The sequence below is a fragment of the Podarcis erhardii genome, assembly GCF_964252035.2.
Source record: "Podarcis erhardii genome assembly, chromosome: 2".
Taxonomy (NCBI): domain Eukaryota; kingdom Metazoa; phylum Chordata; class Lepidosauria; order Squamata; family Lacertidae; genus Podarcis; species Podarcis erhardii.
Genome location: NC_138498.1, coordinates 21,644,197 through 21,670,457, shown reverse-complemented (window position 1 = coordinate 21,670,457; position 26,261 = coordinate 21,644,197). Strand labels below are relative to the sequence as shown.

The 26,261-nt window shown below is 43.8% G+C and overlaps 1 protein-coding gene across 2 annotated transcripts in view; it reads left to right on the top strand.

Moving 5' to 3' along the window:
* The window catches only part of SPATS2 (spermatogenesis associated serine rich 2), a 47,927-nt gene extending 22,049 nt beyond the window's left edge, over window positions 1-25,878 (top strand). For both annotated transcript variants that reach the window (XM_081849733.1, XM_081849734.1), the window contains exons 3-13: window positions 7,630-7,709; window positions 8,350-8,458; window positions 10,155-10,204; window positions 11,213-11,474; window positions 12,223-12,429; window positions 15,675-15,810; window positions 19,030-19,088; window positions 20,119-20,228; window positions 22,241-22,343; window positions 23,197-23,402; window positions 24,692-25,878. In XM_081849733.1, coding sequence (XP_081705859.1) covers window positions 7,630-7,709; window positions 8,350-8,458; window positions 10,155-10,204; window positions 11,213-11,474; window positions 12,223-12,429; window positions 15,675-15,810; window positions 19,030-19,088; window positions 20,119-20,228; window positions 22,241-22,343; window positions 23,197-23,402; window positions 24,692-25,003 — 1,634 coding nt within the window. In that variant the 3' untranslated portion in view covers window positions 25,004-25,878. The remainder of the gene's footprint in view (window positions 1-7,629; window positions 7,710-8,349; window positions 8,459-10,154; window positions 10,205-11,212; window positions 11,475-12,222; window positions 12,430-15,674; window positions 15,811-19,029; window positions 19,089-20,118; window positions 20,229-22,240; window positions 22,344-23,196; window positions 23,403-24,691) is intronic.
* The last annotated feature ends 383 nt before the right edge of the window (window positions 25,879-26,261 follow it).

Genomic DNA, 26,261 nt, shown 5'->3' with positions numbered 1-26,261 from the left:
CCAGCATTGCACAGAATTTCTTCATACTATATCCTGTTTATTTGTATAGCTAGGCCATCAAAGAGATCTATTGAAAATACACACAACTTTGTGCAATAGTGAATTCACTAGGGGCAGGGACGTGTCTGCTTTTTGCTTGTAAAATTCTGTAAAGCATTGTCAGCCGTGATATAACTGAACACGATAATAATCTCTTCACCCCCCCCCTTAATCTTCTAATAAACACCTGTCTGTGCTTGAAGTGCAGCTCCAATGACAAGTAGAAATCCCGATGAATAATTTACAGAAGTATGTTAGTTTTGCAGTACTGCCAAATGTGCATAATTTTCTTGTTGAAGATGTCATGTTTCATCGTTTTCTAGAAGCTGCTGTTCCTAATGTGGTGGATTATGCTGCATTGATAGACTTGTGCTGTTGATACCGTAATGAGAGGTTTTCAAGTATAAACATCTGATGAGTGGATCACCTTTTTAACAAGGAAAAGAAATTCAGAAACGAAAAGTTTTTGATGTGCTCAGAGATATTTTAGGAAAGCTTTTGGTGCTGATATGTAAAGCTAAGTTATCGTGCAGGTTAGTTGCAAGTTCTCCTTGGTCTATTTTCGTTCCTTACTGGCATATTCTTTGTAAAACAGCAGGGTCTTAACCCTCCTGCGTTTTCCGCCTTCATAAGGAGGGTGGTTGTTCCTCACCTGTCTCCTCCACAATGTTCTCCACTCTTTCACTTGGACTTGGCTACACTCATGCACGCCAGTGCTCATCACTCATATAGCTTGCTATACGCAAGCACATGGTCTGCTCTTGGTCAAAAAACAAAACAAAACTGCTACATTCATTCTCATCACATCACTAGGCTGAAAGGAGAGGTTTCTTCTTTGCTCAGCCTAGCACTGTGATGGGGAGGAGAGTTATCTTTTCTACTGTTCAGAGAGAGTGATACCGCCCCCCCTGGCCACCATCTTAGTTTGATGCTTCCCAGTGCAATGGTGGGGAGGAAGTTGGGCTGGCAAGTCATTTAAAGCAGCTTGGCCGGCCTGATTCACTGCTTTGCCACCCGTCTTCTAGACCAGGGCAGCAAGGGAGAAGAGGTGGGGTCATTAAAGTGTGCAGGAGTGGTAAAGTTGGAGGAAGGTTATTTGTTAAAAACTTACTGCCTTGTAAGAGAAAGTATGGCAAGGCTCTGAAGTGCTTTAGTGCCAAGGAGTTGTGTCACATGTGGAAGTGGATGAGTTACTAGAATGGAGGGTCATCACATTGTCTGAAATGTGGGGAAACGTAGTGATTTGGTAGCAGAACACTAGTTTAAAGTGAGGAAACCAAGCTAAACCAGGTGACGCTATAAGTCATATATCAGCCTCATTTGCATATAAAGCTGGAAAGCAGCCTTACTTACAGTGAGTGAGCATAGGACCAGGGACACTGAACTTTTCCTCTTCCCATGCCTTACTTCTCCCCATGCCTGTTGAACTACTTTTCCCTTTTCCTGAATCACTTCCAAGGAAGTGTTCAGCATCCCTCTCCTCTCCATTCATTCTAAAAGAAGATCCAGCTAACCTCCTATTTCGTAGGTGAGTGGAGTGAATATATGGAAAGTAATATTGTGCATGCCGGCATCGCATCTAGTTTGACCCTTGTGATCTGTACTTTGGGGAGTTGCATGGAAAGGTCAGTATAAACTGTCACTGATAACGGGCTTATTATGTAACTTCCACTACTGACGTGGCAGGTGGATGGCATATCATCTGTGACTGTATCCATGGTCGTGCTTACAGAAGCATGGATTACAATATGCATGCTTAAGATGTTTCTAAATCAGGATATGTTGGGGTTCACTGATTATGAAGCCCATTTTCTGTCATACTAAATTAGAACTGAATAGCTTGCCTTTCCACTAAGTATATCTTCTTGTTGGCATTGTTTTGAGAGAAGGTGCAGGGTTGGGTTTAACTTTAGTAGAGAACTTGGCAAACTGGTTGGATCTTTACAATGTTGGACAGTTGCTATTGAGCATCGTGTATGTGAGAGAGAGAGAAATCACTCTCTCCCTATATGCACACAATGTTATTAACACTTGGTCATCTTTAAAGGTGTGGGCACTGAAACTACAGAAGTTTCCCCAAGAAAGTTAGGGCCAAATAATGGATAATGCTATGGTCTGTGAGGTGGAAGGAAAAAACCCCCGCAGGAACTCGCAAGACATTTTCGTCTTGCGAAGCAAGCCCATAGGAAATTCGTTTTGTGAAGCACCTCCAAAACTGAAAACTCTTTCGTCTAGCAGGTTTTCCACTGTAGTTTTGGTGTGGTATGAAAAAGAGTGGTTTAGAACAATAGCCTTGAATAAAATGACTTGTAATGGCTACAAACATGCCTTAGACTCTTTGTGAAAGGAAGCTGTGAACAGTTAAGGTTTTGAGTCTATGGCAGCAATGGGCAGAGTTCACACTTGCAGGATCTGCCTCATTTTTTACTGGAATCCCGAGAGAGCCACTAACTGGAGGCATGTGCAAAAGAGATAGAATTAAAGAATTCTAGGCCCAGAAATTTAAGTCCCAGAATTGAGTGGAGCTCACAGCCCTTTTGCACACAAGTCTTTGTTCTCCCCCTCTGCCAGCTTTCTTCATTTTAGCGGCATGGGGGGGGTGTTATTGTGCTAAACAAGGTGCCAAAAATCCTGGCTGATACATTTCAAAATTCCCTCAGTTTCCAAATAGATTATGATCTACCTTCTGCCCACCCCCTGGTCTATGGAATGGATCACATCCACTCAAAAGGAAGAGCTTCAGCGTGCCATGAGCTTAAGAAAAAACAACAATCATAAAGGGCAAACCTCTTCTGCTTTCAGTGGCATGATCATACAGTGAATGCATACTTGCTACTCAAGTTCTGGAATTGCAAGCTGCTGCTTATGAAAACAAAGACTGCTGTGTCATTGTTAGCAGGCGAGCTGAGATCTTAAGCACCTAAAGAGGAGCAGTTAACCGATAACTGTCTTGGCTGCTTTTTTCAACCATTTCTTAACAAAGGAAAGAGAATCCAGAGTCACGAAAAAGCATGTTTCATGAAAACGTTCCCCAACAATAGCAGATCCTACGCACAACAACTTGCATCAAGGGTCAGTGCAGTATCTATTAAAGTCAAACAGGAGATTGGCATATTGATTAGTTTGTGAATGGACTTTGAGAGATAGATGTTACATTTTTACTGCCTTGGAGGACTTTGAATTTTGGGCATGGAGGCAAGATACAGAAGCTAGATAAATTGTGAATGGGCAGTAAAATGGCAAGTGCAGTTCAATGTAAACAAGTGTAAAGTGATGCATGTAGAGGCCAAAAAACTTGATTTCACATATATGTCTGAACTGGCATTGACTGACCAAGAGCAAAGCCTTGGTGTTGTGGATTGCTATGAAGCTGTTGGTCCAGTGTGTGGGAGCTGTGAAAAAGGCAAATTTTCATGCTAAGGATGGTTAGGACAAGAATTGAAAAATAAAAGCACCAATGTCACAATGCCTTTCTAAAGATGATGGTGAGACCACACTAGGGGTACTGTGTACAGTTCTGGTTGCCTCACCGCAAAAAGAATACAGTGGTACCCTGGTTCTCAAACTTAATCTGTTCCGGGAGTCTGTTCGACTCCTGAAAACTTTTTGAAAACCTAGGCATGGCTTCCGATGGGCTGCAGGAGCTTCCTGCACTCAAGCGGAAGCTGCAGAAGGATGTTCGTCTTCCGAAAAACGTTTGCAAACCGGAACACTTACCATATTTTTCGTCCCATAGGACGCTCCGTCCCATAGGACGCACCTAGTTTTTTGGGGGCATCATGAGTAGCAATTGCATGGCTTTGAAAGAGGATTAGACAAATTCATGGTAGATAAAGCTATCAGTACCAATCATCTGCCTTCACGGTAGGAGGCAGTATGCTAAAAACTGCAGGTCAGAAGAGCGCTGTTCTGCTCAGGTCCTACTTGTGCGTTTCTCATGGGCATCTATCTGGTTGACCACTATCAAGCAGTCAATCATTTTATTTGTATGCTAACTTTCCAAAGTTATAGCCATGCTCAAGGTGGCTAGCATAATTACCAACATAATAAAAGTAGTCATAAACAAGCAAACATCAATAAGTACACATTGAACCATTTCCAAATAAACCATAAGATCTAGATTAAATATACAAAAAAACAACAACAACCCAATACCAGCAACACCCCACAACAATACCCCCTAAATGATACCCCAGCCAAGAGTCTGTCCAGCAGCCTCAGCTTTTGCAGCTGGAGTCAGCCAGGGTCCTGCCCTCCCAGGCCAGGTGGGAAAAAGTCTGGGAGGGGCAGGGCAGGGAGCAGGATGAGTGCAAGATTTTGGAATAGATTGGCTACTGGCCAGATACAACTGCTGTTCTTAAGTTCTTTCACTATAAACCCGGGGTAGGCAGAAGGCAGATGGAGATCTACAAGCAGATTGCAGAATGATTAAGAGTACGTCAGGCGAGTTTCTGACCCCAAACTGTTTAACAATAGCAAAATTATTCCCCACTCCCAATTGGTTTTGAATACCTGTAGCATCTCAAATGTAGATTTTGCTCTCCTATATGCAGGTAATCCCTGTATTTGGGTGAATGAGTTAACTGGCTCCATCCTTTTCATAAGTAAGCCCACAGGCATTACTAGCCTGCAAAGGTCTTTATCAGCATGCTGAGGGATTTGAGGTCTTGATAGGACAGGCAACTGGACCAACCAAAAACAAGAATTTCAGAAGAAATGAATGCAAAGTTCCACATCTAGGTAGGAAATAAAAAAATTCCTTCCAGTAGCACCTTAAAGACCAACTGAGTTAGTTCTAGGTATGAGCTTTCGTGTGCATGCACACTTCTTCAGATACACACATGCTTCAGATACACACATGCTTCAGATACACACATGCATTCTTCAGATACACACATACACACATGTGCATGCACACGAAAGCTCATACCTAGAACTAACTCAGTTGGTCTTTAAGGTGCTACTGGAAGGAATTTTTTTATTTTGTTTTGACCATGGCAGACCAACACGGCTACCTATCTGTATCTAGGTAGGAAGAATGAGATACACACATACAGAACAGGGTAGCACCTAGCTTGACGACAGGATATGTTTAAAAGATATAGGTGTTAAAACAGAAACTGAATATGAGTAGGAATGCTGAATAATTTTGTTCATTGATGCTCTCTGTGTTGTGGGCTGTAGTTCCCATAATCCCTGACCATTGGCCAGTCTAGATAGTTGTTAGGAGCTATACAGTGGTACCTCAGGTTACATACACTTCAGATTACATATGCTTCAGGTTACAGACTCCACTAACCCAGAAATAGTGCTTCAGGTTAAGAACTTTGCTTCAGGATGAGAACAGAAATCGTGCTCCGGCGGTGCAGCAGGAGACCCCATTAGCTAAAGTGGTGCTTCAGGTTAAGAACAGTTTCAGGTTAAGTACGGACCTCCTGAACGAATTAAGTACTTAACCTGAGGTACCACTGTAGTCCAAAGCATCTGTAGGGCACCATCTTGGCTACTGCATTAGGTTTGTCTTCAAACCATTCATAGCACAAGCTGTGAATGAGGTTTGTTCTTGGCTTATTGCTTGTGGTTTATGTGGGGGAAAACAAACCCAACCAGGGCTTAGCTCCCAACAGTACAGGTGCAGTAGGACCGAAGGAGAAGTGGAATGGTTGTGATTTTCAGTCTTTGCACCACCATGCTGCATGCTCACCTTTAAACCGTGGTTGAGCTTGACCATGCTTTGAAAGTGACATGTGAACCAGCCCACTAGTTTTTGAGCGGTCTTCGAGGGCAGCCTCATTGCAGCACATTGCATTAACATTTCAGGAGTGTAAAGAACTGTAGCCACTCTCCCTCTGTTTGACATGGCTATATAGTGGTGCCTCGCAAGACGAAAAAAAAATCGTTCCGCGAGTCGCTTCGTCTTGCAATTTTTTCATCTTGCGGAGCACGGATTCCCCGGGTATTAACAGTTTTACGAAAAAGGAAGCAGACTCGCAAGACGTTTTCGTCTTGCAAAGCAAGCCCATAGGGAAATTCGTCTTGCGAAGCACCTCGAAAAACGGAAAACCCTTTCATCTAGCGAGTTTTTCGTCTTGCGAGGCATTTGTCTTGCGGGGCACCACTGTAGCTGGCTACGGGTACTTTGTGTCTTGAATGCCACTTCAGCCGCCAATGGGAAGGTCAGATCTAAAAGCACCCTCAAAATTAACACCTGACTCTTTAGGGAAAGTGCACCCCCACCCAAAGCAGCCTGAACACCACCTCTCAGGTCAGAGAATGCCTGATCTCTCAACCACATAAGCTTTACCAGGGATTTCAGTAGTCCTGATTGTCAAGCCACTCCTCACTTATTGCTTCAGTCTTTTAGTTCTGAAAATTGTAATTGAATAACAGAAAAGGAGCACCCCTTTTGTGACGCACAAGTCCTAAAAGCAGAACAAATAAATGCGTGCTGGCAGTTATGCTAGCATTAAACGGAATTAGCAGCTGGCAGATCTTGATAAATGAATTGTAAAAACTGCAGTTTGCGTACCCAGGAGGGAGCGACATTAAATATTGAGTAAAGGTTTGGTGCTGTAATGGATTCCTCTGTGCACATTCGGTAGCTGCATATTATCCTCAAGATTAGTACCAAACAACAAAGGCAGCATTGAGACTGCCCCAGTTGTCTTAATTGATATCGGACTAGTTCTGTTAGAGGTTACACTTCCTTTGCTGCTGCTTTGATCCTTCTGTATTTTCCTTTTCTTTTGCCTGAGTAGGCTAACAAAGCAGAATTTCAACAACATGTTGGGGGTCTCACAAAACTGTACGGGTCAAAGCAGATCTTGTGAAAGATCGTCTTTCTGATCCGTTCAGCCTGCGCCTCCTGCTATGTTGAGCCTGTGTTGACTTGCAGTTCTATCAAGTGTAGCAAGGTGGTTCTGTTCATGCTTTTGTTACATCAGCAGCAGTGTGCCATATGCTTACCTGAGTTGAATTCAGTGAATGTTGGTGGTGTACATGTGGCTGAGAAGCAGGCATGGACTGACTGAAAATGGGAGCATCGGCTAAAGGAGAGGGTTGTGTGAATAGGCCATGAATCGTTAAGTCAATACTGTACATTGCTGCTCCCAATTTTCTGCTGCCGTTATGTTTGCTCTGAAGTAGAGCTAAGGATTCGCAAAGCTATGTTGAAGGTGTGTCTAACCCAATGATAAATCTTGAAGATAAGCTTTAGTATGCCTAGGAATATACCAGACTAAGCTTCTGACCTTCAGAACTCATCACAAGCTCTTCCCAGGCAGTCTGATTTGGGGCTGGTCTTGCCATATTGCCAAGGCTGGCTGTTTTCAGAGTTCTGCTTCAAGGCAGTGTATACAATTGCTGCAGTGTTCAACAGGTGGAACCCCTGTGCACTCTGCCTCTCTAGTGGGGTGTGTTTGCATACTCTTGTCACCAGGGATTGGTGAGACCTTTTAGCATAATCTCCAGCCTACTTTTTATTATCTTTCTGCACAGCACAGTGTATATCTACAATTAGTCTGAGAGTTTATTTCCATCTTCTTGGTTCCTTTCATTCTGAATATTCTGTGTCTCTCTCCACTTCATCAGATTCATCAGGATTTATTTTTGATGTGCAGTCCAATACTGTGATGGCTCAAGGAGGTACCTTTGAAAACATGAAAGAGAAGGTAAGGAATTCCTGAACAGTTCTTGTAGCTGGGAGTTTGGCATGTTATATTGCTGCTAGATTCTTATGATCTGCGATGGACAGAAATTTGGAATAGATAGAGACCTCTGCTATAGGCAAAGCTGTTACCCCTTTTGATTCTTTGATTCCTGTACTACTGGTTTGGGGGGAAATGATCTCTCTGTAACTCTCCATTTCTCCCTTGCCTCCTTTCCTCTGCCATTCCTGCGAGTGACTTTAAAGCCGTGATTGAGACATGTGCATTACAAAAAAAAGGGGGGGAGCTAGCATTTATTTGGGGGCAGAGATGTACTGGCCAGTTGCATTTGGCAACATATTGAGTCATAATGTAAGCGTTGCAGTAATAACTGAAGCAAAAGGGACCCAGGTGGCTTCAGTGCTGCTGTGTGTTCGTGTTGCTTCCAGCTATAGCGTCTGTGAGAGGTTTGCTTCCTTGGGATGGGCTTCAGAAAAACATTGCCAGAGAAAACAACACTAATGGGCTGTTCCCAGAGCAAAACTGAAACTGACATCAGCTGGAAGAAAAGAAACTTAACTAGTTTCCTGTGTTGGAAGCAAGGGGAAATGTTTGACCTGGAAGCAAGTGGTTAATATGTGACCTGCATATCTCATTTTTCTAGATCAGTGCTGTGAGAGCAATAGTCCCCAACCGCAGCAACAACGAAATTATCCTGGTGCTGCAGCACTTTGATAACTGTGTAGATCGAACGGTGCAGGCTTTCATGGAAGGTGAGTTTTTTAATAACCAGGTTCTATCTCAGATGCTGGTTGTCATCTGTGATGGGGATAAATGGTGGGTAGGGGTTATGGGCCTTGCATTGTGAATATGTGCAATTACAAACTCTTCACTTTTGCACCTAGTTTATTTGGTGTGGGTGTTTGTGATTCTTGGTTTTGTTGGGGACCAGGAAGGTAACATTTGGGGTGTGGAATTTGGTATGGAGAAAGACTGGAAAAGAAGGAAGGGTGTAAGAGTAAAGAGTTCCACTCTGAACATTTATTTCCTTTGCATGTTTTACATGCAAAGACAATCCACATAAAAGGGAAAATCAGTCCTCAGCTCTGTAAACTGTTGAGGGGAAAGTCTCCTGGGCAACTATTTTACAAAGATCACAAGCAAGCATGACATCCAAATATGCATCATTGTGGCAAAATAGATATTCCTGCAACTTTCACACAGGTATACATACTTAAAACAAATATTTGGTTCGTGTAGGACATGTGTGCAAAGCCCCCAAAATACTGTTTTCTAACTTTTTAATGAAGAAGCAGCCATACATTTCTAGATTTTACTTTCAGTCAACGTGGGCTAGAAATTAGTTTCTCGGCTCAGAGGTTTGTGTGCTTGGATCAGTACACTTTTGCTTTAGCATCTGGGTTCTATATTGCACCATCTTGACAATATAAATTCCCACTTTTCCTGCTTCATTCTTTTGTATATGCTTATGTAGGTACATGAACATTTAAATGTTTATTACTTGAGGCTGGACAAGAGCCAGTTTGGTGGCCAGCCCAAATGTACCTCTCATTAAATGGTAATTGTCTTTAGACTACATAGGGAGAGTTTTTCTTGGCTTTTCTCAGAATGAGCAGCACATTGGTTTCATTCCTGAATATGTTTTCTTTCTTTCTTTCTTTCTTTCTTTCTTTTTTGCATATACTCTTTCAGAATCTATTTAGGATCCACATGAAACAAAAAGGCTATATTTCGGTATAGGATTGAAACTAGAATTGTACGCACAGAGTTCTTAAACTCTTTTGTCGCTACACTACCATTAAAAAAAAATCAACCAATGTGTAAATTATCTATGCAATGGCTAGAAATAATTTTTTAGTTACTTCGAAGTTAGTAGGCTGTACTTCCAGTGCCAGGAAAAACCTCTGTATTAATGCAGTTTTATTGCTCCAGCACATGCATGCTGCAACACATTGCGTGGAATACTGTGATTCAGAAGGGGCACACTTGAGTTCAAATTAGATCTCTGCAGCAGCCTGTATCAGTTTTATCTAGTTCTCGCTGACATTTCTTGTGCCCAAACCAAACAGGCACTTTGTAACATACAAAGACTTTTAATATCACACACAGAAAGAGAAAATTCCTACAAGAGCATTTGGATGCCCCTTGTACGTAAATCCTCATCCCTCCTTCGTTTTCCTGGCTCTAACTTCATGGAAATTCAGGCTCTGCTATATTTTTCTCTTTGGTTTTTTTGGTTAAAAACTCTCAGAAAGCACCTGGGGATAAGAGGATGGTCTGTTTTCCAACCCATGGGCAGAAAAGAAATATATAATTCTTCCCTTCAGTTACTTATGTAACTCTAGATTCTCTTTTAATATCTCGTGTTACTATCTCCTTTCTACTTCACATTCATAGCGCATAATTCACAATACATTTCTGCTTACGATTTTTCTTTTTCGAAAACAGGTAGTGCCAGTGCAGTGTTGAAAGAATGGACAGTAACTGGAAAGAAAAAGGTAAGCCTTAATTTGGTCTTGAACTGCAGTGTATTGGGTTGGTTTGGAGTCTTTCTGGAAGGACCATGGGGCTTTCTAAGCCCATCTTCTTGTACCACTCACACCAAATGGCAATGACGCAGGAAAAAGAGAATTTGTCGTAGGGCAGCACTGCGTATTTATTACTAAATAATGTTGATCTGAGAAACTACTCCAGTGTCTGGTAGCTTTTGGAACAAAGTTTCAAAACCACAATTCACTTCTGCTTAGCATTATTGGTGTGTGTGTGTGTGTGTGTGTGTGTGTAAAAAATACTGCCCTATACCTGCAGGTTGGTTCACAGAATAAACAGAATATAAAACCACAAACCATTCATGAGAGACGGTATCATGTGGGAACATTTTCAGCTGGCATGCTGAAAAAAAATCCTAGTCCTGCAAAACTGTTCCTTGGCACCTGTCTATTAGGCTTCTTCCAGGTTCAGGGGTAGTTTTCTGATTTCTTGATTAAATTGTTATCCCTTTGGCCAGTGAAAATATTACTTAGCCATGTCCCTGGCTTCTAAGATTTCACAGTGTGGTTCTCACTCGCTGTCAAGCACACCTTTTCAGTTGCAAGGGCTAAAAATGGAAAGCTGCAACTCTCAGAGCCCATGAGAGCCCAGTGACACATCCTGTGCCTTTTCTGCATTTGTACAAAATAGTGGTGTGCACACATCTGTGAGTGCAGCCAGTCCTTCAGAATAATTGATGGTTGAGAGCAGTATTTTTAATGCTCTCCTGCACTAAAGTCTTTCTCTATGCACAGTTGCCATGCATAGTACACTTGGGCCACATTAATCTCAGTCTGTCGGTTCTAATTGTTAAATAAATCCATCCCACTTTTAAGGGATCAATGCCTAGGACGTTCAGCTATAAAGTATCTAATTATCTGATGTTCAAGTAGTAAGAATGATCCTGGAAATTAAGCTTAGCGTTTTTCTTTCCTCTCCCCCTTCCCCCTTGGTGGGGTGGATGTATTAATCCCTAGAACAAAAAGAAGAAAACTAAGCCAAAGCCTCCTGCAGAATCGAGGGCCAGCCTTCCTGACCCCAGCAAGCCAGCATCCACCGAAGAAGAACAGTCTGTAGCTTCATCTGATAAGGGTGGGATCAACGGTTACCATGTCAATGGCTCGGTCAATGACACAGAGTCTGTGGACTCACTCAGCGAAGGTTTGGATGCGCTTTCCATAGATGCCAGAGAGTTGGAGGAGGGCGAGCCTGCAATGCCTGAGGTGCCTGATGGAGCAGGTTAGTTCTCTGTCAGGTTGCTGCCGAAAAGCAGTACTGCTGCTTGTGTGTGTAAAGAAATAGGAGGGCCTTGTTCTCTCCCTTCTGCTGTGCTTAAATATGTAATAATAATAAAAACAGATTAAATACCTTTTTTGCTGTTCAGCACTTTTAACAGAAAGGAGGTCAGCTAGTTCTTTGGAAATACGGTGGAAACTATTCCAGGTTCCCAGAGGAAGGAGATGGCAATAGGAGCGAATTCTGCTACAGTCGTACCTTGGAAGTCAAACGGAATCTGTTCCAGAAGTCGGTTCAACTTCCAAAAGGTTCGGAAGCCAAAGGACGGCTTCTGATTGGCTGCAGGAAGCTCCTGCAGCCAATCAGAAGCTGCGGAAGGCACATTGGACGTTTGGCTTCCCAAAATAGTTTGCAAACCGGAAGAGTCACTTCCAGGTTTGCAGCGTTTGGGAGCCAAAACGAGAACTAAGCTGTTCAAAAACCAAGGTATGACTGTATAAGGTTGAGTATCTAAATTTTGCACTAAATGCTCACTTAGAAGTGGCTTCATAGAGATGGATGCTAGTGTATCTTCTAGGTAGATGAGCGTTCATAGCACATTGTTCTTTCTGGCGATATGGTACTCTGCCAAAACTATAAAGAGGTGCCTAGGAAAAATAGTTTGGGAACCCTGGCTTACATAATTGCACTGTTTTACTGTGTTACGATCTTCAGATGCATGAAGTAGGACCTTCTTTTCCTCCCTCTTTAGTAACATTAGAAAACGGGCTAGCAGACCTCAGTCCAAAGCCTGCCACCACACGATCTTCCCAGAATGCCCAGCCTCTCCGGGTGCAGCCTGAACTGAGAAGCTCCAGCAAGCCGCTCTCCAGGCCTGTATCCAGCAACCATTCACCTGCCCCTTCATCTCTGACGATGCTGGATGAGGTCCCTGCGTCCTCTGGAAACAAAAAGCTAGGTAGGCTGGGTGGGATCTGTGACTGCTGCATGATTCTGTTGTTCATTTTCTAGGCTTCGCTGAGCACATCATAGTTTCGCTGAGCAGATCTGGAAACAGCTACAGAGTGACTACATTTGTTCTAATTACTGGGCTGAAAAGTTTTTATGTGTGCCTCTTCTTGTCTCACCATGGGGGTAGGAATGGATAGCATTGGACTAGGATCCGAAAGATACCTAGGTCAAGAGCCTGCTCAGCCATAAACAACACTGCATGACATTGTCCCAAGTCACTCTCAGCCTGACCCTCCCTCACAGCTTCTATGAAGGTAGAAGAGGAAGAACCTGACCCACCATATATGCTGCTCCCAACTCCTTGAAGAATGGTGGTATAAAAGATGAGAGAAATAAATGTGCCCACATCAATGGGATCCTGAAAACTGGATATAAAATTGAAAGCTGTTAGCTATTAGTTCCATATGCTGTAAAGAGTGTATACAAAGGCATTAGAGATGTACAGTTGTACTTTGAAAGTCGAACGCCTTGGGAGTCAAATGTTTTGGCTCCCAAACGATTGAAAACCGGAAGTGAGTGTTTTGGTTTTCGAATGATTTTCGGAAGCCAAACATCTGGTGCAGCTTCCGTGGCTTCCAGTTTGTTGCAGGAAGCTCTTGCAGCCAATCAGAAGCCATGCCTTAGCTGTCGAACGTTTTGGAAGTTGAACGGACTTCGCAAATGGATTCCATTCTGCTTCTAAGGTACGACTGTATTCTGTTTGTCTTGTTCATGTCCAGCAGTCTTAGGAACATGTCTGCATGCTGCTCCTCAGCCCAATATAAATTAATCATTTATATTACTGTTCTGCAGCTCTTTGGGCTAGATTCAACTAAATAATTGCACTAGCAGGAACCAGCAATATAAGTCCCACTGGTGCAAAGTGATTTTTCTCAGCTTTTTTTCCTCCATACACTGCCCTCCTCAAATCAGCTTTGGGATTAGAACAGCAAAAGAAGGAAAAATGGTTCCGTCTAGCACACAGAAATATGTGTGCTGACAGAACAATTGTAATAGCACAGCATTGAATTTTTTATGTCCATTTATTATCTTGTAAAAATGCGTTAAGAAGACGTTTTCTAAACAATAAATCACCATCCTTGTCTTTCACTGTGTTTTAACACAAACACTGTGCTAGCTGCTACATTGGTATCTTGCACCTGGTGGGTCCTGAGTTGTGATCTTCCTGTGGAAGATTGAAACTGATAGTTCACCTCCTCCTTCCCCACTGCCTTGGTGGTAACTTTCCAAGCCTGCTTTAATGTCAGACTGCTGCCACCCCTGTAGTTCTTGTCCAGTTTTATGCTTGTTCTGCAAGTCCTGTGGTTGGGGAAGAAATTGCATGCAGAATTACTGAGCAGTCTCCCAGCTCTGAGGCTTATCCCCTGGATGATTTGAGAACATAAGTCACCAGGCGAAATGTCTCTTCCCTGTTGAATTTGAATTCCAGCTCTGCTTCCATTTGGGCTGCAGAGACCTCTTGTAAGGTACAGAATGTGTTAGGTAAGCCGGGGCTTCATTTGCAGAGCGCATTAGGCAGACAGTCTGCTGAAATTGAATTTAATTAAATTGCCTAGTGGTGGGAGGATTATGAGCACTTTAATAGGAATGTTGCATCTTTGTTGAGCAGGCTATAGATGACACCCTGTCTGTTAACTGCCTTTCCTCCAGCTGCTATAAAACTAAGACACAGAGTTGGTTAACTGAAATCCTTTAATTAGTTGGTTTTCCTGCTCAATCGTTGCCCACTGTTCATATCATTTAGAATTTGTACTATCCCATATTTTTTCCACGATGTTCCTTACTGGAAACTTTTCAAGATCGTGTACATTTTCCCCATGACGCGAGCCAGTATCTCAAAGAAATCTGGTGGTTAATGAGAAGCGGCAGTTTCTTACCATTCCTTCCTTTAGTCTCCTCTGTTCCTGTCTCTACCTGTCGGCAGCAAGGACCTCCAAGACCTTGATTCTAAGCATGGCCATTATCCCTAACTTCGGGGAGAGATGAACATCCGGCTCCCAGCATCAATGGTTCACCTTCTCGCAGTAACAAGGGCTATAACAAGCAACTGGCAGTTTAGCTTAGCAGGGGGTGAACACTTCAGCATGCCTTGGTGATGGAAATAAGCATGGAGATGTGCTCTGCTGGAGAGATGAGGCAGAGTGTCTATAACCTTTATTGCTCTCTCTTGAATCTTTCATCTTTTCTTTTAGAAGAAACTACTCTTGTACAAGGGACGCGGGTGGCGCTGTGGGTTAAACCACAGAGCCTAGGACTTGCTTGATCAGAAGGTTGGCGGTTCGAATCCCCGCGACGGGGTGAGCTCCCGTTGCTCGGTCCCTGCTCCTGCCAACCTAGCAGTTCGAAAGCACGTCAAAGTGTTAGCAGATAAATAGGTACCGCTCCAGCGGGAAGGTAAACGGCCTTTCCGTGCGCTGCTCTGGTTCGCCAGAAGCGGCTTAGTCATGCTGGCCACATGACCTGGAAGCTGTACGCCGGCTCCCTCGGCCAATAAAGCGAGATGAGCGCCGCAACCCCAGAGTCGGTCATGACTGGACCTAATGGTCGGGGGGCCCTTTACCTTTACCTACTCTTGTACAGATTTGAGTTTACTAGGGGGAAACGCCTTCTCAAAGTTAAAACTGAAATTTAATTCATAATTATATGCCCCACATGTCCAGTGCATCTGGCGTATTCTTGAAGTCAAGATACCATCTTTTGGTCAATCTGGTAATCTGATCAAATGGGTACTTCATGGCAATTAGTCATTAGTTGACTATGTATTAATTTCATTGCTGAATGCAAGCCCCACTAGGATGAGTCTCACCTCGGAACTTTGATTGGGAACTCCTGAGTTGATTCTACTGAAGGCAGGGCTTACATTTGCTGCTGAATTTAAACTTTGTGCCGGGTGCAAGCCCCGCTTTTACCAGGAACCTTTGCAGCCATGGCTTAATTCATGTGAAGGAAGAGAGGAAGAGCGTCCCTTAGAGTGTGCGCCCATATCTTCCTTTTGAAGTTGAATTGCCTAGCTTCAAGGGATTTACTGGTAGGCGGTCCCATGCACCTGTCAAAAATGCTCCATGGAGGATTGGCCAGTTCTGGATTGGGCCTTCAGGTGGATCCAGTTCCTCACCTCTGCTTTTATAGCAATTTGGAAAACTCGGATGGACTAACACTAGATGGCTTTGTGTGTTTCTTTTCCCCCGGCAGGTTCTAATATTGAAAAATCAGTGAAAGACCTCCAACGATGCACTGTGTCACTGGCTCGGTATCGTGTTGTAGTTAAAGAAGAAATGGATGCCTCCATTAAGAAAATGAAACAGGCCTTTGCAGAGCTTCAGAGCTGGTATGCTAACACCTGTAGAGGCTGAATTATTCAGATATGAATAAGTTTAATACGTCTTGGTAAAAGGCAACCACTTTACTTTTACGAGTGTTTTCCTTGGGGCCTGTCACTTGTAAGGTAGTCATGTAGGCAGTGTACATGGTCAAGTATATATTCTCATTGATGGTGGTTGTTTGGAAAGGCTGCCATCAGTAACTGAAGCTGGTGGTGGTCTTCATGTGACAAACCTGGCTGCCAATCCCAGCTATTGAACCCTGAAACATCATATGACAGTTCTGCATTAAAGGCGGCCACAATCTCCTCCCATTGTTCTTTGAAGCCGCTGAACTATGCATGTCTTGAAATGCCCACAACTGCAAGGAAAGCCCCCTTTTGGGGGAAGAGCTGAAGACGTGAAGCCCCTCACCTGTATGCCAATGGTTCCAGGTTTAAAAATCCCCTGTGAGGCCCTTGTTGCAATTGTGCACTCTGACGTGGTGAAGCATAACTAAATTCTGAAGGAATAGATATTTAATTCAGGGGTTGCCAGTGGGGCACCCATGGGCTCAGTGGTGCTCTTGAAGTCTTCCCCTGGTCAGATGGCAAAACATCTGAGCCCCTTGGTCAAAAGGTGGCGAGGGCAGTCACCTCTGTCTTCCTTGAAAAGCACACATTGCTGAAGGAAAAAGTTGGAAGAGTGACACTCTTTCCAGTTTCCTTTTTCAACTCATGTGCTTTCCAATGCTCAAAATTCACATGCACTTACTCCCTGTCTCTCGGGTGAGTGGGCTCTTCCAGAGGAGAAAAGTGACTGAGGCAGTTACTGAGTTTTGCCCATAGTATTAGTACATTTCTGTAGTGGTTCCCCATCTGTGGAATGCTCTCCCCAGGGAAGTTCAGCTGGTGCCTTCATTATACACCTTTAAGTGCCAGGGGAGAATGTTCCTCTTTGACTAGGCCTTTGGCTGATTGGCATCCAATGCCCTTTTAAAATGTGTTGGGGGGAGGGAGTTATTGGGTTGTTTTTGTTTTGATTATGTATTTTGTGTTTTTACATTGTAATTTTATGATGTAATCGCCCTGAGACCTGCACTGTGGTCTAAACCACTGAGCCTCTTGGGCTTGCCGATCGAAAGGTCGGCGGTTCGAATCCCCGCAACGGGATGAGCTCCCATTGCTCTGTCCCAGCTTCTGCCAACCTAGCAGTTCGAAAGCACACCAGTGCAAGTAGATAAATAAGTACCGCTGCAGCGGGAAGGTAAACTGTATTTCTGTGTGCTCTAGTTTCCGTCACGGTGTTCCATTGCGCCAGAAGCAGTTTAGTCATGCTGGCCACATGACCCGGAAAGTTGTCTGTGGACAAACGCCGGCTCCCTCGGCCTGAAAGTGAGATGAGCGCCACAACCCCATAGTCGCCTTTGACTGGACTTAACCGTCCAGGGGCCCTTTACTTTTACCTTTATAGGGCGGTATACAAATTTAATAAATAATAATAATTAATTGGTCAAGCATTATTTTGAGTGCCACAACCCCATAGTCGCCTTTGAATGGACAACCTTCCAGGGGTCCTTTACTTTTACCTTTATAGGGCGGTATACAAATTTAATAAATAATAATAATCAATTGGTCAAGCATTATTTTCGCCCATCAGTGCCCCTTTCTGTGGGTTATAATCTCTGCAAAATGAGAGCTCTAGTTTTGCTAGCTTAAAAAGTCCTCCTCTTGTAACAATTAATTCTTTGCTCTTTGACTCACACTTGCGTCACGTTCAGAAAGGTCGAAGACCCGAGTGTGGTTCAGCAGCCTGGCTCAGATAAGTCTGTGTGTCCCAGTTGCTATGGGAAGGGTGAGGGTGGAATCAGCAGAAACCAGGAAGTTCAGTTCCGTGACACAGGGATATATAGTGCCTGTTTGGAAGCAAGCCAGGGGAACCTCCTTCAATAAATGTCAAGTAGAGAAGGTTCCTGCAGGGAGGCTTTTGTACACAGGACTGATAAAACACTGAGCCTGGGGTCAGTTTGGCTCAACATTATAGCCAAGATGATTTGCCTTTTCCTTAAAACGCAGTGACGGGTCTGCTAGAAAGAATCTCTTCCACATTCCCTGTGGGTTTCAAGGAACAACTGTTGCACGGGTTGAAGTCAGTGCAGACAAATGAAATGCTTTTCTGTCCATTTCTGAGGAAACCAATTCATATCAGTATGTAAAGCAGGAAGGGTGTCAAAGGAGCAACTGGTTTTGGAAGAATTTTAGTTTTAGATGCTGTGATGGTTGACACAGCAGAATTGTTCCTTAACACCACAGGAGTTGCAGTTGGTTTTAAAAAGATGTTATATTGTCATATTGTCTTCCGTAAGACATACCAAGCAGTGGAACGAGAACAGAACACAATGCTAAGCTTTCTTTCAATAGATTTCCCTCCAGAGAACCAGCCTTCCTGTGGCAGACACAGTTGCCTTAGGCTGTGTGTGTGGTCCTTTGAGGTGCCATTTCAGATTATGTGGGCAACAGCATTTGCAGCAAAAGAATTAAGGCCACCTAGAACTGTAGAAAAGGGACGCAGGTGGCACTGTGGGTTAAACCACAGAGCCTAGGACTTGCCGATCAGAAAGTCGGTGGTTCGAATCTCCACGACGGGGTGAGCTCCCGTTGTTCGGTCCCTGCTCCTGCCAACCTAGCAGTTTGAAAGCACGTCAAAGTTCAAGTAGATAAATAGGTACTGCTCTGGCGGAAAGGTAAACGGCGTTTCCGTGCGCTGCTCTGGTTTGCCAGAAGCGGCTTAGTCATGCTGGCCACATGACCCGGAAGCTGTACGCCGGCTCCCTCGGCCAATAAAGTGAGATGAGCGCCGCAACCCCAGAGTCGGTCACGACTGGACCTAATGGTCAGGGGTCCCTTCACCTTTAGAACTGTAGAAAATTCTGAAGAATCAGAGCTTAAACCTCAAAGTCAAGGTTCTTCTGATTTCCAGGCAGTGAATTGATTGTTCGTGCCGTGTTTCTGTGCACTCAATAAAGTTATGTCACAAATTCTGGAAAGGGCTTGCAGTTTTCTGCTGCCATCTGTTGGCTCATTCTTTATACTGGTACTGATCCATTCAAGCTCACTGAACAGCATGAACAATTCACATGCCTCTTGTCCCTGTTCTTTCTGCATAGGGTTTATAGCAGACAATATACAGGCTATGAGTGTAAAAGTTTTGCCCCTCTCACCTCTATCTTTTATCCTCCTTTTTTCTAGTCTCATGGATCGAGAAGTAGCCCTTCTAGGTGAAATGGACAAAGTGAAAGCAGAAGCAAGTAAGTATTTTGTTTTGTTTTTAAAGAAATTGTGTTAATAGCATTTTTGTATGGAAATGCAGTGACTTAAAAACAAACAGTGAGCCAGACCTTCTCTCCAGCCCATTCCATGTCCCTTCCAAATATAAAATCCATTATCTCATAGGCAAAAATGGCATTAAATGAGTGAATTCTGAGTACAAATACCAAAGTCTTGCAGGTATGGGCAAAACTGCAGTTTCCACTGCTGTAACTAACCTGAGCAACAGGCCGAACAAGGGCTAGGGCACAGACAATGGGCAGGCTACCCACTGGAGTCTCATTTTTGGTGTGAGAACTTGATTATGAAACTTAATCCAATAAGGCTTGTCTATAAGAAGACTTCAGGAACACTTCTCAATAGCTCCATCAACAGTTGTGGCATATGGGTGCATGGGTCTTATTTTAAAGAACTAAATGGCTAGGCATAACATACCAAAGAAATTGCTTCCTCCCTGTGTCCCATTATGATGTCAAAGACAGGCGCATATATCATACTTTTTGCATCCCCCCCCCCCATTGGAAAAGTAGCAGCTTGAGTGAGGTAACTATTTAGCAGGAAGTCAATCCTGGGGGGAAAGGGTTAACACCACTCCCAACCCTTGGCATTTCACATACAAGCAAGATTGCATTAATGTACACAGTTGCTATTATTATTATTAGCGCTATTAGCATTTGATCCTATCCGTAGATCTCCAATATTGCATCATGTTTAGTCCTGAAAGCTCCAGTTTAACAAATGCAATTAGTCCAATCAGGGCAGAGTTTGTGGAAGCCTTCTAGGTGGATTCCTCATAACTATTGAACTCCTCCTCCCTAGAGTTGGCCTTTTGGGGCTACGTACAGTTGGCGTTTTTAGCATCTGCTTTAATGTAGGTTTCAGTTTTGTTCATTCATTTGCTGCTTGCAATGAGCTGCTAATATCAGTGAACCAGTGATTAGTATCACTGAGCTGGTTATGTAACTGCCTTGGGCATCATAACCGCTTGGTCTGCATTCCTTTACATTTCAGTGGACATCCTAAGCAGCCGGCAAAAGAAGGCAGAGGCGCTGAAGAAGATGACTGATGTGGCTGTCCGAATGTCCGAGGAGCAGTTGGTAGAGCTTAGAGCTGATATAAAGGTGAACCTTGGACTTCTGTGTGCTATGCTAGCCCTATTCTTACCATTAATCATGATTGTGGACTAAACAGCTGATGTAGAAGTCAGAGCAAAGTAGAGTCAGAAATAGTAACCATGTAGCCATAGTTTAATTCCCTGGTATCCTCCTGTTACAGGAGAATTGTAGCTGAATTTACCGTATTTTTCGCTCTATAAGACACACCAGACCATAAGACGCACCTAGTTTTTGGAGGAGGAAAACAAGAAAAAAATATATTCTGAATCCCAGAAGCCAAAATAGCAGGAGGGATTGCTATGCAGCGAAAGCAGCGATCCCTCTTGCTGTTCTGGCTTCTGTGATAGCTGTGCAGCCTGCATTCACTCCATAAGACGCACACACATTTCCCCTTACTTTTTAGGAGGGAAAAAGTGAGTCTTATAGAGCAAAAAATACGGTATATTTTGCATGTAGGATGGCCCAGGCTCAGTCCATCGTACCATTTTGTGTTAAGGAGTGCTCTTTCATACCTGAGCTGCGAAGAGTCTCTGGAGAATGTTTGACCTTGATAGGGTCAGGATTGAGAGGACTAGGCTAGGCACTGGTCTTCCAACTGGTGGGTCACAGAATCATACAGTTGTAGAGTCGGAAGGGACCCCGAGGGTCATCTAGTCCAACCCCCTTCCTCGCAGGCAGGCATTTCAGCACATGGTTGCCCACCCAATTTAAAACCATACCAGGCCTTGCTTAGCTTTGCTGATGTGCTAGCGGTTTTATCGCTGCACCACTAGAACGGTCGTGGCCTGATTCGAGGTGGGTTGCAACAGGAGCACTACCACCATGCATATATATGGTAAAAGATTAAAAATTGGGCCCCAAAATACATGTCCTGGGTCTGAAAAGGTTGCACAGAGGGGGGGGGGGAGAGACTTGGTATCCTCTTGAAACGTGTTGCTGGAATTGTGCCGATGTTCACCTTGGTAGCGAAAGAACCTTTGAAAGAACACATTCTTCATAAGGAATCTCTTCTTACTGATAGTCTTCAGAACCAGCTCTGCACAGGTGTGTTTCCAAGGGTGTCTGAAGTTCTAACTTTTTCCTCCATCTGAATAATAGAAAGAACCTCCAAAGTATTCCAGACTTCTGCCAATGCAGGAAATCCACTGCTACAATATCCCCAATCGGTGGCCATCTAGTCAAAGCTAAGGTTTCATTAAAAGTTCTCAATCTGATCTTTTTTTATTTCTAAAGAAAACCAAGATAAAGTGCTCAGATTAAATAAATGTATGTAAGTTCATTTGCTTGCATAATGCATTTCAAAACATTGCATTCCCCTTTTTCCTGACAAACATTTGCACTTCACTGGTGTTCAGCATCTCATTTAGAGAGAAATTCCAGTCTAGACAAGAACCTCTCAGCTACCAAGCAGAAACCTTTGTCTGTGCTGTCTCTTTACGTTTGTTCTCACTTTTGTTTTCTAAAAACTGGAATACTCTATCTGATCATGGAGCATCAAGCATGCTTGCTTTAAACACATAGCTCCAATAAATGCTCATTTTTTTCTACCACCAGAGGGCAGAACAAAGTTGCATAAACATCCTACTGAGCTCAGACACACTGTTCCACCAGCAAAGACCATGCATAATTTTCATCTCATGTAACTTACCATTAATGTAAGGTTACCAGACATCCCCGTTTCCCGGGGACAGCCCCGGGTTTACAAATCAGTCCCCATACAAAATCCATTGAAGTTGAAAAGTGTTTATTGAAAAAAATCTGGTAACCTTCATTAATGACACTGGAATGAATGTTTTGAAAACGCTTGCAGATAAATGGGATTTCCTTGCAATTGGAGGGCTTAGTTTTCTGCAGCTGTGTTGGTGAATCCGGAAGGTAGCATGTACCTTGGACACACTCTGGCAAGCTATTCCTTGGCAGATCTCTTGGCATCGGGGCCTCAGCTTGGCTCAAACCCTGAACATACTTAACAGAACGTCATTAATGGAACCTTAACATGCCGGCTTTTTGCTCTTTAGCACTTTGTTAGTGAGCGCAAATACGATGAAGATCTTGGAAGGGTGGCTCGTTTCACTTGTGACCTAGATGCACTCAAGAGGAGCATTGAATCTTTTGGACAAGGTGAGCCAACCCTGTGTGTGTGTGTGTGTGTGTGTGTGTGTGTGTGTGTGTGTGTGTAGAGTATAGATAAGTTCTTCCTCACATTTCCAAAGCTATTATAAAAATTTTATGGTACCCTAAAGGTGTGACAATGCTGTGTTTTGCTGTGTCACCAAATTCAGCATTGTCTGTGCAGAGGAAGAGGGAATTGCTAAGTAAGGCTTTATTGGGGATTTGGACATTTCAAATTCAAACTTCTGTTCTGCCATTCACCTGTCTTTTGTCCTTGGGAGGTCATCTGCTTCAGAGCTCTGATGGTTGTACTAATGAAGTGGAAACAGGTGGGGGCTGCAATGAAATGTTGCAGTTCATTCTCCCTCCTAAAAGGAGGTGGGCTCCTGTTTTAGAATTAACCCCACGTAGCCATTCAACCTTTCCCCTCACTCCTTTCCTCTTGATGTATCGCTCCTTTTCCAATTGTTACTCTACATTCAGTGGCTAAATTCAGTCCCTATTGGACAATGCGTAATTTTTGCCACTTTAAGGTGTTTATCTTTTAAAGGGGGGGAAACTGCAAACCTTGGGATTTATGCAAGAATTGCTGCATTTTGGCTACAGTCCTGTGGCTGACCACCACTTGAGTTCCCTATTGGGAAAAGTTTGTAATATTACCACAAGGGTGCTGCAGGAATAGAGAGAGAAGACTTTCCCCCCCCCCCCATGTAACACATCACCTTTGAATATGCAGCACTTTATCTCTCATTGTTGTCAAGAGGAGGTAAATTCTCCTTTGACTCTGTTATAGAAGATGTGTGCAGGGGATTCAGATTACGACAGCCTCTTCCTAAGAGCTTGCCTTGTGTTCTGATTTCAGTTTCGCACCCAAAGAACAGCTACTCCACCAGGTCACGGTGCAGCTCTATTGCCACGTCTGTGAGCAGCCCAGATGAGCCCAGTGCCGCAAGCACAGTATGTGCCTCTGTTTCTGCTCCGAGCCTTACGACGACCAATAAGAAACCACCACCCCCTGCAGAAGCCACTGCGAATGCAACAAGCCGTCCATATCAGCCCTACCGTGAGGTAATGGATTAATGTTGCCTGTTGTGGTTGCAACTGGCATGTGGGTGGACCATGAGTACATTGCTTTGAATGGCCTTTGCTTGTAGTGTAAGAACGAGTGGCTGCAGCCCCTCTTGTTTATATCTCAGCTTTGCATTCGCTGCCAGCCTTGCAACATGGAGGCTACCACAAAAGGCCAGACTACCAAAGCCCTGGGCTCCTTGTGGCCCAGAAAGGGCTATGGCTCTGTGTCTCTTCCACTCTTTTTCTGCATGCATTCATGCACCCTAAACGGCTTTTTAGCAGGCCAGGAGTAGAGGGAGCTATGCTTCCTCATGGCTGTGAATAAACAAGGCAGTTGTGCTGTGGTGCAGGGGTTCCCCCCACCGTGGTTGCCAAATTTCATTGGGATGGTCTGTGGTATATCTGAAAAAATACAATTAACAATCATACAGCATCTAGCTGCATTGCAATTGCTACAAAAGGCCTTAAGGTGGTCCACCAAGACCCTCAGTGGTTTTCAGGTGGTCTGTGGGGGGAAAGTTTAGGAACCACTGAATAGGCAGGGGCATGTGGAAGTCGTCATCTTAATTTCCCATGGGCAACCTTTTTCCTGTATGCTGGACTGATCGGAAGAGGCTTGCCTTTATTGTGTCCATTTGCACGAAAATTTAAAAATATGCTTAAATCCATATTCCCTGAAAATAGAATGAAAATCTGTTAGTACAGTGGTACCTCTGGTTTCATACTTAATTCGTTCCGGAGGTCCGTTCTTAACCTGAAACTGTTCTTAACCTGAAGCACCTCTTTAGCTAATTGGGCCTCCCGCTGCTGCCGCACCGCCGCACGATTTCTATTCTTATCCTGAAGCAAAGTTCTTAACCCAAGTATTATTTCTGGGTTAGCGGAGTCTGTAACCTGAAGCATATGTAACCCGAGGTACCACTGTAACTAGAAAGTGTATCCAATATAAAATGCTCTCTTCCAATTTTTTTATATATTGTACAAATATGCTCAAGGGATGCCTTGCATGTTTAAAGATGTGCTTGTCATCACTAATATCTTTTTTTAAAAAATTAACTTGACCCTAGTTGTCTAAATGCTCTAACTCTGTTAATAGATGTGGGAGTGGGCACTGTCCTTTTTGAACCACTCCTAAAACAGGAGCCTGGCAAGACATTCTTGTTATACTGATTTAGTGGCAGAATATCCTTGGTGATTGTGTGTCTTGGCTCTTTGCTGAATGTGGCAAAACCTGCCGGCTGCCATAGCTATTGCTCACAGTAATCCTCCCTTTCTTTCTGTTTTAGGGTTTCCAGGGTAATAGAAGATCTGGTCAAGGTTACAGGGCCCAAGTGCAACGCCAAAATGGGCCCCCACACCCCAATTCAAATCGGTACCGAAGCGGGCCTTGGTACCAGTCCAACTCCAGGTCCCGGCCACCTCCTGGAAATGCAAACAGCCTCAGCCAGACTTACTCCACAGGAACCAATGGAACTGGTGCTGAGCCTGGTGTGCCAGCCCCAACTGCACAGTCCCATTCGGGCACACTCAGCAAAGAAACCAAGGCTCTGCCACAGCGGAAACCTAGGTCAAGCCAATATGAGGCGGCCAATTCCTGAAGAGCACGAACTCTCTGCCACTTCCCAAAACTGGATGACGAGATTGTAGGACACACCTAGCTAGAGATATTAACAAAGGAACGTTTACACTTGCTGCCCCCTTTGCCACTTTTCTCTTCCTTTAATCATTCCTTTCTGGGAAAAGCGGCTCCCTAGCGCTTCTCCTGCCCTTGCTTTCTGCCACGTGACATGGGTCAGGCTTTAGTGGAAAATGCACACATGATCTCTGGGCATGGCCTTGGCAAACCTCACTGCTGCCACCTCCTTTGCACTCTCTGGCTCCTCTTATTCTGGTGCCGTCCTTAAACATGGGCAGACTTTCAGCCCTAGAAGCAAAAAATAAAAAAGGGGGGATGTCTTCCAAGAACCCCAGCCCAAAAGCTTTTGCTCTCCCCTCACCCTCCCTGAATGCTGCTAGCCAGGCCTTACTCCTAACAGCAAAACTCTTCATGCTGGCAATGAGACAAATTGCTGTGAATTGTGAGACCAAAATGAGTGATCCTAATGGGAGGAGCCATTAAGAGAGACTGCTGGGATGGTTATTTTCTTTTTACATCTTATCTAAATACTACATTTGGGAAAACTGGGCTTGTATCTCTCTCTCACTAGAGAATGGAAAGGTCCAGTCCTCCTGAGAGAAGCATCATTTTGACTGTACGTCATGCATACATTTAGATGTCCCCTACTTTTAATGTTTGGTGAGGGATGGGAGGTTTAATTTGCTCCCGGTCACGATCCCATCGTCTGATCCTAAACTAAATTTCTAGCAATTTAATTAGCAGTGCTAATCCTAGGTGATTGCAAGTTCCAATAAAAATTGCTACGGCCTTTCTCTATCCTTGTATAAATAAAAATGACGTACATGTTTAAAAGACGGCGAGTCTCTAGTTTGTGCTGTTATTTCTTGTAATTAGAGTTTGTGGTGATGTGGGCTGATCAGATGAAGTTCAGAGTATGTCAAATCTAATTTCTAAAGCGTTTAGCAAGTGGAACTGGTATAGTTCTGGCTAGCTTGTGTAATCTTAAGTTCTCGGTGCAGCTGTGACCAGTAAGACAAAATGGAAAATTTATTTGAGACACCCGATGGATAATACAAACAGCTTAGTCTTGACTTCAGGCTTGGCTTTGCAGGCCAAAGGGAAATAGCAGAAGAAAGATAAGAGGCTTTCGGAAGGTAAAAAAATGCAGTCAAAAGTGTTCAAAGCACATCTTGGTAAACCATTATGACCATGTGATGTATTTAGCTTCATACCCAAAA